Source organism: Lynx canadensis, chromosome A2 (genome assembly GCF_007474595.2).
Source record: "Lynx canadensis isolate LIC74 chromosome A2, mLynCan4.pri.v2, whole genome shotgun sequence".
Lineage (NCBI taxonomy): Eukaryota > Metazoa > Chordata > Mammalia > Carnivora > Felidae > Lynx > Lynx canadensis.
In genome coordinates this window covers 148,571,943-148,583,782 of record NC_044304.2, presented here as the reverse complement: position 1 = coordinate 148,583,782, position 11,840 = coordinate 148,571,943, and the positions used below count along the sequence as shown (strand labels likewise).

At 42.2% G+C, this 11,840-nt stretch overlaps 1 protein-coding gene across 2 annotated transcripts in view; it reads left to right on the top strand.

Moving 5' to 3' along the window:
* Positions 1–1,342: 1,342 nt before the first annotated feature.
* Positions 1,343–11,840, top strand: part of CHCHD3 (coiled-coil-helix-coiled-coil-helix domain containing 3) — a 283,621-nt gene continuing 273,123 nt past the window's right edge. Inside the window, exon 1 of one of the 2 annotated variants that reach the window (XM_030308461.2) lies at positions 1,343–1,587. In XM_030308461.2, the coding sequence (XP_030164321.1) occupies positions 1,507–1,587 (81 nt within the window). In that variant the 5' untranslated portion in view covers positions 1,343–1,506. The remainder of the gene's footprint in view (positions 1,588–11,840) is intronic. The other variant, XM_030308462.1, reaches the window with a different exon arrangement.

Genomic DNA, 11,840 nt, shown 5'->3' with positions numbered 1-11,840 from the left:
GCCTGGCTGGTTCAGTAGGAGAAGCATGCAACTCTTGACTTTGGGGCTGTGAATTCGAACCCCATGTTGGGTGAAGAGATGAGAAAAACTTAAAAAGAAAGTGTTACTGAAATTTTGTGAAGGCCTATGTGATAAGAGGATGCTGTGTTGTGGTTGGTTGTTTGTAATGTTGAAAGGGATCCCAGGATCGTACTGTCATTAGCCTTATTTCCAAATCAACCTCCATAAGACTAAGGTCATATGACTAAACTTACATGTCACAGAGTAGCAAATAATAATTTTTAAGGGGGGAGGGGCAGAGAGAGAAGGGGAGGGAGAATCTTAAGCAGGTTCCATGCTCAGTGCAAGCCCATCGCGGGCTCAATCCCATGAACCACGAGATCGTGACCTGAGCCAAAATCAAGAGTCCCACCCTCAGCGGACTGAGCCATGTAGGCACCACAAAAATAATACTTTTAAATGTGTGTGTACATTACTTAAAAATTATTTACTTGTCTTGTAGAGGTGAAAGTCTGAACTAGAAACTTTCCAAAATAGATTATCTCAACTTTGTCTGAAGTAGTTTCAATTCTTCCACTAATTCATGCCACTTTTAGAAATCACTTAACTTTTTCTTTGCCTCATTGTATTATGGCCTAACTAGCTTATATGACTGAAGTTGAAGGAGACACAAGAAAGTGAATGATCTGCATGTTTGGTGCAAATAATTTATGGTCTTTGTTTTCACATATGCAGATTTGAAAACCATTATATTTAAAGTTTTACTGTACAAAAGTAAACAAAACAGTACATAGTATATAGTCCTCATGAGGTAAGGCCATTGGCCAAGTTTTTAATTTTTATTTTTACTTTTTTATGGTTAAGACTAAACTAAATGTTAAATTTTGCCTCAGATTTTATAGTTAGGAATCTAGGAATGGCTTCATTTGCCGAGTGCATCTCCGTAATTAAACTGTGAGTTCCTTTAGGAGAGACATTGTATCTTTTAACGCACCTGCCTAAGTTTCTAGAATATTTTCAAAGTACGCTTTGTTAGATAAACGAACTTCCTTGAAAGTTGTCAGGCTAGAAGCCTTTCGGGCAGTCAAGACCACATCTCCCAGAATGCCATGCTCCCCTTGCGCCCCAGGTCTGAGGCGGGAACGTCCCAGCGATCATCGCGCCTGATGGAGACTACAATTCCCAGTGCTACCCAGGGGCTCCGGAAACCTTGTCAAACAGAACCTGTTGCCATAGCATCCGGGTCTGGACCAACCAATCAAAGCTCCCCTACCGAGTAGAGGCGGGCCATTCGTATCTCCGACCAACCGGAGGCCTTTTTGTTGTGGAGCGTGACCGGAGGAGGCGGGAGTTCGGGACCGGCGCCTTCTCCTTGCTTCTCGGGGTCGTGGCCTTGCTCCCGCCGTGCAAGGGAAGAGTTCGGGCGTGTCCACGCGCGTCTGTGCGCGTGGGGCCTGAAGTGCTCGTGCGTCCAGCTAGGTCTCTGTGGGGGCAGAAGCAGGAGCCATGGGCGGGACCTCCAGCACCCGCCGGGTCACCTTCGAGGCGGACGAGAATGAGAACATCACCGTGGTGAAGGGCATCCGGGTGAGTGACAGTGGGCGGGCAGAGGGCCAGCACCCGGACTCGGACCCCAAACCTCCGATCTTCCCGGGACTCGCTCAGCCTGGTTTCCCCCGTCCCGGCCCCCAGTGTTGTCCGGCCCGAAGCCGAGTTCTCTGCAAAGAAGCTTGAAGTTTCAAGACTTGGGACATTCATTCAGAGATATTTCCTGGTTGTGTGCTAAGTGCTGAGCACTGTGCTGGAGGAGGTTGCGGGGGTGGGGGGGAATGCCACGTTGAATTAAACCGTCCAGGGGCTCACAGGCTAGATTTGACTCTTGCTCACGAGTAGTGGGACTTTATTTGAAACCCCTGTCTTCCCTTCTGTGAAATGGGGCTTGTCTTACACCCCCTGGGTTCAGGACCCCAACTCTCGTTTTGCACTGCCCCCGTTACCTTTCTCAAGCTGAATTGGCTTTGAGGAGACCTTTACCTGCTCTCGGTCGTTTGGTGCCCTCCCTGTGATACCACCCGTTGCCGCACGCTCGCACACCCCATAGACTTCTGACCTGCCTGGGGTGACTTCTCCCTTCTTCGCTTTCACTTGGTACCTCCTCTTTCCCTCTGTGGCCAGCCGCCTAAGTTTTGGGCTAGACCCAGTTGCTTCAGCACAAGTGTCTGCCAGCCTGACAGGGCCTGAGACAGGTTTGCAATTTTTCAGACCGCTGGGAGTCATACAATCAGTTCTCAACCAGACGTCGCAGAGGAATTTTTAATGTTCCCGCACGTGCTTGACACATAAACTGACAGCTTGAGTTTTCTCTAGGGTGTCAGCACACCAGCACTAACTTCATTAACACACTCGCTGCTGCACCTGAATTTGGAGCCTCTTTTTTTTTTTTTTTTTGAAAGTATGCCTGAACCTAGTAAATAAAGCGATTTCACTTCTGAACGTTTTATAATATCTTTTATTTTTCTTCCTCTGTAATTACACCGCCAGCACAAGTAAATGAAATGTATCAATTATTTTTAGCATGTTATCAGGAAATAAAATTTCTTAAATATTTACAATGTTTACAAACTTTTTACTGTGAGACTGTTACCTTGAGAAGAATTTATTAAAGTTTTCTTTATAGAAACTCAGACTGTTGAACTCAGTTTTTGGTCTGTGACCACCATTTCTTTATATTAATTAATGATAGTGCCACATTTTGTAATAGAATGTCTGAGGCTGCCTTGCATTGTTGTGGTTTAGTTGGTACTCTTTGGAGTAAAATAAAAACTACTATAAACTCTGAGTTTTATGCAGAGATTTGTTTAATCTTGCTTGAGGCTTTAATTGTTCCATACCAGAGAGTGAAAAAGAAGAGTAAGAGGAAACAAAATAAATTTTGGGTGAGAAAACATTGGCCAGAAGAATGTATAAATCATTATTCTCATGCTCTAGTAGAGACACAGTGATGAGAGCAAACTAAATTAAAAGAAAATTTGGCCACAGCACAGAGGTTAGTATCAAATATTAGGTAAGGTTAAATAGGGTAAGTATGATGATAGGGGTATATAATAGACTAAAACGGAGAGATCGTTTAAAAAACTTTTTCTAAACTTTTTAAATAAAAGAAGCTGTGTCTTTTGGCTGCTCAGCTTGACAGTTGTATTCTATTTTTTTTTTTTCCTTTCTCACAGAGCGCACTTTATTTATAATAATCCAAGCACACACCATGCTCCTTTTGACCTCTACGCTTTACTTTTCTTCAGGATCTACCCTTCACCTGGAATGCCCTTGCAGTGTTCTCCCAGTTGCTTCAAATCCTTCTTTTTCAAGGACAGTTTGCATCATTCCGAGCTTTGGTTTTCTCATCTGCAAAATGATGGGGCTTGAGTACATGTCTAAGATCTCTGAGCTTTTCAAGTTCTGAAATTCTGTGAGTCTAGTGGCACTATAAATTTCTTGTAGCCATAGTCAACCCATCGCATTTTCCTCTAAAAATGGCACGCTCTTGAATTGTTGAGTATTCGGGGGTCAGTCTGAGTTCTTTGAGGTCATGGTCAAAAGAGCATCAGTCAGAGTTAAACAGACCTCGGTTTTAAGTCTCAGACTAGGCATTTATTAGTCTGTGGCTTTGGACAAGTCACTTTTTTTATATTTGGTAAGAAGTTGAGGTAAGGTATTTAAAATATGGGGCACATTGTAGATTTTCTAAAAGCCGCCATTTTTGTAAGGTTCCATCACATCTAATATTTGAAGATTCTTTGGAGGTGCTGTGTAGTATAGTGGAGAGAGCACTTGCTTTGGAACCAGGCAGACCTGGGTTTAGTCCTAGCTCTGCCTCTCACTAGGCTCTGTGGCCCTGGACAAGTCACTTTTGACTGTGTTTCCTTGTTTAGTATGTCTGCATACTGTAGCCTGCTTGAAATACTTATGTATCAAGCACTACTGGTGAGAAAGTTGACAATGTATATAGGCATTTAGTATTTTGACAGTGTTTACTACTTATATGAGTAATAGCTATTATTAGAGCTGTTCAAGGGAATGGATATATAAAGTTATATTGAACTTAAAAATTAGAGCGTGTTGTGTTCTCATGGCATGCCTAAAGATGTGGACGGGGAAATAGGAGTCCTGAGTTCTGCAGCTGATCGTCTGTGATTTTTTTCTTTAGGCATTTTGTATATTTTTTCAGCTGATTTCTGTATTTTTCTTAGCTCGAAAGAGTCATCTTGTTTCCCTGTGAGGCACCGGGAAGGATAAGCAACAATCTCAGTATCATAAGTGAGTTACTGGTTTTAGCTCAGTTGATTAAAACATGGTGCCGATGAGGTCCACGCTTCAATGTTGAACTGCAGGTAGGTAGTTCAACTTGGCTGCAGAAAACATTCCAAATTTGCCCAATGTCTAATATTTATGTCCTCACTCGTAAGAAATGAGAGCATAGGAGCGATTCATGGACTCAGTCACTGCTGGAAAACCAATTCTGCATTCCACTGATAAGGATAGTAATTTCATCTTCATTTATCTTAATATAGGAAGTGTTGCACTTAGCAAACAATATCAGGCTTTCAGTAACTAGGCTGTGTTTATTGATAATGTTTGTCTAGATTTTTCTTGCTGAGGTCCTCAATGGCTAGCAATTAAAGGACCTACTTACAATTTTAGGTTTAAAGTTTATTCTCACCTACGACATGTTATTTTCATGGTATTTATAGGGTCTTGTTTATTTCCTTTATCCTTAGCAATTGATAGCTTTCCCCCCACTTGCATAAAATCACCCATAATCTTACACCTTATTTCAACTTCTAATCTGAAACAACTCATGGTTGGATGAAAGGCCACCTTCTTTCCTTGCCTTCCTCTCCAAGTCTAAAATAATTTCTAGGGATAGAAAGACCAAGCATTTTCATTACTCATATTACATGTGCTTAATAGGATTTTTCTGAGCACCTGCTGTGCCTGCTCGGAAGGCGTGCTTACCACTCAGTCTTCCACTGGTTTATCTGAAACATCAAAGCTTTGAGTGAACTCTTCCAGAGCAAATGTCAACTTCAATGAGTATCATTTTCAAAGTAATATTTATCATGCTTTCCAGGCATAAATGAGTCTCTGCAACTGGCCTTGAAGTTGCAAGCTGAAATTCATGGGAGCCATACATGTGGTAGTGTGGATACTCACATGGAACACAACTAATGCTTTGGGGAAGTATTGGCAGTTGGGAGCCTCTAACTGAAAAGATTATTTAACGTGAGATGTTTTTGAGGATTCCGGAGAGTGTATATTAGCAGAGGCAACAAGTCCAGTCAGTCATGGGGAGTGTGGAGGGATGTTGTCTAGGTAATTCAGCTAACTGGTGGATGATTGGTACCTTTGCAGTTTAGCATCTGTGACTCTTTTGGGCAGAGTACCCTGTTACACTTTCTAGGACTTTTCTTTTTAAAGCTTTCTAAGATTTTATGCAGGTAGTAGAAGTTCATTTCCACTAATGACAAATGCAAAGAAATATTTGTGGCAAATTACAAACATAAGCTAAAAATTACTGTATTTATCTGTGTATCTCTCCCTCCCTTGCCATGCCCTTAAGTGTTTAGGAGTAACAGCTTCTAAATAAAAATGGCAGTTTTTGGAGCCTATGTCTTAAAATGGTAATTTAACAAAAAGCAAACCAGTGCTCTCACAGAAAATGACCTACGTGGAAGGAAGACCGAGGGAGAAAAATGGGTCTGACTCCTTTAATCTTTAGGATAAGATGCATCTGGAAGAGATGAGAAAAACTATTATGGAGGTGAGGGTGTGATTTATTTGTCTCATGTGGTTGCAAACTTTACCTCTTGGAGAAGGGTAACTTAGGAGCTCCCATCCTTTTACTCTGTTCCTTGGAAGTGGAAATACTTTGTCCATCTCACGCAGCCTCCTGTTTCTGAAAATACTGGATTCTAGATTGGTGAGTGGTGTATTTGTGCTCATTTTATTTTATTATTACTTTTTAATGTTTATTTATTTTTGAGAGAGAGAGACAGAGAGAGAGAGAGGCAGAGTGTGAGCAGGGGAGGGGCAGAGAGAGAGGGAGACACAGAATCTGAAGCAGGCTCCAGGCTCCAAGCTGTCAGCACAGAGCCCGATGCGGGGCTCGAACTCAGGAACCGTGAGATCATGACCCGAACCGAAGTTGGACGCTTAGCTGTCTGAGCCACCGGGGAGCCCCTATCTGTGCTCATTTTAGATAAGACCAGTTAAGGTGGGTGGGAAGATTTGAGTTCCACAGCGAACCCTGTAGGATATGATACACCTCTTTTCCTCCTCTCTGGAGCACATGTTGGTGTGGTGAGTGGTTCAGAGCTTCGGAAGCCCCATTTACATAAATTTGTCTTTAGCATCAGTAGAGAATAGGGCAGATAATCAAAGTCAGTGGATGGAATTCTGCGATGTTGGCAGGCCCTTCTCTAAGTCATCTGTCATGTTAGAACAGTGGTTCTTTTAGTTCACAGATTATTGTAAATCTGTGAGCTATAGATTCTGCCTAGAACACTGCAACAAGCAGAGAGTTGCATACAGCTGAGGAATTAATCCATGGGCCCCTGAGTCCAGGGACGTCCGGGCATGATTCCAGTGTGTGTGTGTGTGTGTGTGTGTGTGTGTCAGAGAGAGAGTTTGCCATTGTTTGCTGCAAATACTTTTTGTAGATTGCACATGGTATTTGCCTTGCTGGGGAGTAAGTACAGAGAGGTCTAGAAAGCAGGTATAGTAGCTATAGATCTTTAAATAGGACAGAAGCTTTTCTAAAAGAAGTACCCTGTTTAAGGGAAGATGTTTCCTGAAGTAGCTGCTTCTCTTACAGAGGGCTGCTTATCCAGCTCTTGCAGAAGCTTATGTTCTACCTCTGATCCCTTTTGGGTCTGTTCACATCACAAAGAAGAGTTGTTCTAAAGCTACAGATTGCGGGTGTAACCCTGACATGTCAACTGCTTCACGAGTACCCCGGTTCCCAGAGGAGATGAGGGGAGGGTGCAGGTATGAACCCATTTCTGCACCTGGAAGGTCAGCTCAGCTTGTGTTCACTGGAAATACAGAGGATAACACAGCATGGCAATTGCCTTGTATCAGCGTAGCTGAGAACGGCCTGGGGTAGGGTGAATCATGCTTGGAGTACGCAGAGTTGCAACCATAGGCTGCCGTGGATGTGCCTTTGGAAGGGCCTAAGGATCCACTGACAAAGATTTTAAGAACAAAACAGGGAGGTTGATGCCCAACACAACTTTACGATGTGTTTATCAACTCAAAAGATGAATTGTGCTGCTTTGGACATGACATGCTTATACACTTACTGAAATACAATCAAAGACCATATTGGGGAATGTTTGGAATTGATGTAAGAATTTGACATTAAGTAGCAAGTTTTGAGGCATCAGATAAGCCACAAAAATAAATAAAAAGACTTAGTGATCAGGCTGAAAGAGACAGTACACTTTACCCAAAGAGCATGCATGGATAGGGACAAATGAGAACTTTATGTAATCGTTTTAGGACTTAGGTAGCTGCCATTGGCAATAGCTGTAGCCCTGGTCTTCATGCACCGGGTAGCCGAGGAGCTCAGCCCAAGCTCTGATGAGCTGCTGGACGAACATGATGACAGGATCAGTCCAAGTCCCCATGGCTGGAGCCGTATTGCTGGTAAAGTTTTACCAAGTATGTGTGTAGGTAATCCTCCCTAAAACCCTGGGCGTAGGCCTTCTTCAGTTTCAGATGAGGAAAATGAGGCCCCTGGAGAGGACTTCCTTAGGATTGTATAGCCAGGAGGTGGCCAGTGCTTTTTCCTCTATTTGGGTCAGCCTTTAGTTTTACTCTAAAGGGATAATACTTTTGAAGCTGCTTTAGTCACTGGAAGAACTTTCTGTTGTATTCATTTTGAAAGTAGCAATAGGTAATGGTAATGTATGAATTTGGAAGAGAAATGGACGAAGTGATATTTAGAAGAAAGGGTAGCCTGTGCCCAATACAGGTGCAGGTTTATAGCTAACACTTGGTTTTTAGCAAACACATTCACTTTCTGATTGTGTAGGATATCTATTTAGTGTAGTTGTAGTTCTTTGACTGGCCTGAGCAATAGAAATATAAATTAACATATAAAATTACGTGTGTATATAATTTATGTCAAAATAACCTTAGGTGATTGGCTTTGAACACAAATTATGTTAAATATGTAACATACCATATATGATGTATAATAGTGTATGATATGTGATATATATGTAACATATTATGGCATAGTAATTTAAATAGTCTATAAATATACATAATGTGTAGCATATTACATTATATATTGAATGAGCTTTATATACATTATGTATCAGTTAAAATAGTTTTAAGATTCTAATACTTAGGCTCATTTTACCTCCTTAAGAGGAAGTGAATTTATTTTGTCACATAGGATCGTAGGGGTGTATTGTTTAACAGAGAAAGCACTGGCCTAGAGATTGGGGGGTTACCGCTTATCCTGATGCTACCAGAAACTGGATGTTACTCAGGATTATAGTCGGTCAGTCTTAAAGGGTTTTTTCCTAAGATGTATCTCAGCTTTGCAGATGAGTTTCAACAGCAACGTCAGTGGCTGTCAGTTGTTACAAAAGATGCAAGTGGCCCTGACATCTTCAAATAGAAAGTCCCTTGACATTGTCCTTTCTAACTTCGATTTCTCTTCCAAGAGCCTTGGGATTTTCCTCCAAAGATGCCAGCTTTTGAGCTGTAGTCTTTCCCTTAACTGTCTCCCCCTACATTCCCGTTTGGGTCCTGAGATACAAGTAACTGCTCAGGTACAAACTGTTTTGTTCACTGATGTCTTGCAGGGAACATTTGGTGAATGATTCCATAGTATACAGGAGCACACAGTTTTGTTGAAAGGAAAATACTTGTTTTGTCTTTGGAGATTTGTGCAAGGTATCGTGGGGGCACAAATAAGGGTAGCCCTTGGGTAAGCAGAGTTGGAATGGAGTGGGGAACTGATTTGGTCAGAGAAGGCTGTGGGATGTTTGAACTGGATTTTGAAAGGTGATTCCCTCCCCCAGGGCCAGGGGAGAAGGCAGTAGAGCCATGTGTAAAGGCAAAGCAATGGCATCAAATAAATAGCCAGTATGGAGGTGGGGAAACAAGGTATGAAGTATTAAGGGAAAGGCTGTGGAAATTGAGGTTGGAGAGTTAGGCCATGACCAAATGATGAGGAAGTCTTGGGTGCTGTGCAGAAGAATTTGGACTTTGCTGTCAACAGAAGGTATGAAGGAGTTGAAGCAGGGAGTTACCATAATCAGATCTGTGTTTTAGGAAGGTTATTGATGGTGCCATGAATTAGGGCAGGGGAATTGGGACGGGAGAAGGAATGTTGCAATAAGTAGATATTTAGCGGTTGAAGAATTCATGGCTCAGAGGACGAGGGAGAACGAAGAGTCAGGACAAGTCCTTTGTTCTGATTCAGAAAGTTGGATGGAGGTGGTGTCATTAATGAGATTAGGAAAGCAAGAAGATGGAGAGATTTTGGCAAATACGAATTCAATTTAGGAGATGTTGGGTTTGAGGGGCTTGTGGTCTGTCCAAGAGGAGGTGTTCATTAGGCAGTTCAATGTGTAGGTTTAGTTTTTGGGACATGAAGGATTTAGAATTTATTAATTCATCAACACAGTTATCAAGGGAGTGGATGAGATTGCCAACAAGAGCTTTGAGAGTGAAAAGTGAATAAAGACAAGGGAGGGTATGTGGACCTCTGGCATCTAAGGGTAGGTGAGAAGGGGAAGCCTGCCAACAGATAAGATGTGGCCAGAGCTCTAGGGCTGTCAGGATGGCGGGTGGTCAGAAAGGCCACTGGAGACATTTCCAGAAGAGGAGAGTGACCGCAGGTGTTAGAAGCTAAAGGGAAGCCGTGTAAGTTAGTTGTATAAATATAAACACAAAAGATTATTTGGTCATTGGTGACTTTTACAAGAGCACCACTGTACTGGGTTATAAGCTAGATGGTGGTGAGTCAAGGACGTGGAAGTTGGAAGGAGGTCTTTGCGGAAAGAGGAGGGGGATCACCCAGTTACACAACTCACAAACCTGGCTGTTCTGATGACTTCTTCACTTCCATGGCTAGTCAGACACCAGGTCTGGCAATAAAGCGGGTTACCTGAGTGGGACCTTGAGACTCAGACTTCCTGGGTTTGATTCTGGCTCCATTACTGATAAAATATAAAATCCAGGCAACTTATTTAGTCTGGCTGGGCTTCACATTCTCACCTATACAGTGGAGAAATGTCTGTCTCATATGATAGGTGAGGATTAAATGAGGAAAGTGTTTTTAGTGTAACGCCTGGCACATAATAAGCACTCAGTGAATGTTAGCTATTTTAATCCTAAATATCTTTGAATGTGTTCCTTTTGGATGGCTAATAATTTTTTTAAACAACTTTATTGTGTATTTCACGTATTATAAAATTTACCTGTTTTCTGTATACAGCACTTTCTAGTAAATTTACCAAGTTGTGCAACTATCAGCGCAAACCAGTTTTTTTTTTAATTTTTAATTTTTTAAAAATTATATTTATTTTGAAAGAGAGAGAGGGAGAGAGAGAATCCCCAGCAGGCTCTGCAGTGCAGAGCCTGATGCGGGTCTTGATCTCCCAAACCGTGAGATCATGACCTGAGTTGAAGTTGGACGTTTAACCGACTGAGCCACCCAAGTGCCCCAGCATGATCCAGTTTAAAAGAAAAATTTTTTTTATTTTTTTTTATTTTTGAGACAGAGAGAGACAGAGCATGAGCAGGGGAGGGGCAGAGAGAGAGGGAGACACAGAATCCAAAGCAGGCTCCAGGCTCCAAGCTGTCAGCACAGAGCCCGATGTGGGGCTCGAACTCACAGACTGTGAGACCATGACTTGAGCTGAAGTCGGACGTTTAACCAACTGAGCCACCCGGGCGCCCCAGCACAATCCAGTTTTAAAACATTTTCATCACCCCAGTAAGATCTGTCGTGTTCATTTATAGTTAATCCCCATTCCTACTCTAGCCGTAAGCATCTATTTCTCTACTTTCTATCTACACAGAGTTGCCTTTTTCTGGGCATTTCATATAAATGAAATTATATAATATGTGGCCTTTTGTATCTGGCTTTCTTCCCTTAATTGTTGTTTTGATCTATCCATATTGTAGCATGTGGCAGAACTTCACTTCTTTTTACTGCTGAATTGAATTCCATCGTATGGATACATAATGTTTTGTTTATCCGTTTGCCTGCAGACGGACATTTGCGTGGTTCCGCTCTTGCTATATTATGACTGATGCTGCTGTGAACATCCCTGCACAAATCTTTGTGTGGACATATGCTTAATAGCTTCTTAATTGGTCCTTTAGCTTCCTTCAGGGGACTTCCTGCTTCTGTTCTTGTCCCCCTCCAATCTGTTCTCTACGCAGTGGCTAGAGTGATCTTTCTAAAATGTAAGTCTGATCTTGTCATTACCCTGCTTAAAACCCTTCGATTGTGCCCAGTTGCCCTCAGGATCAAGTTCAAACTGTTTCACTTCATGGGTTCGCTAGGACTCTTCAGAATCCAAAATCTTATTTCCCTGTCCACCTTCTCTCACTGTGCCCTCTCCCCAGTTTCGTGCTTCAGCCATTCTTCATTCATTCACATATTGTTTCAGTCATTTCTTTAGCCATTCACTCAATTAACCAGGCTTATTGAGGCTCTGGGGATATAATAGGACAACCAAATGCTAGCTTTCATGGAACTTCCTTTCTAGTGTAAAAGGCAGGCAAACAATGCATCAGATAGTGGTAAGTGC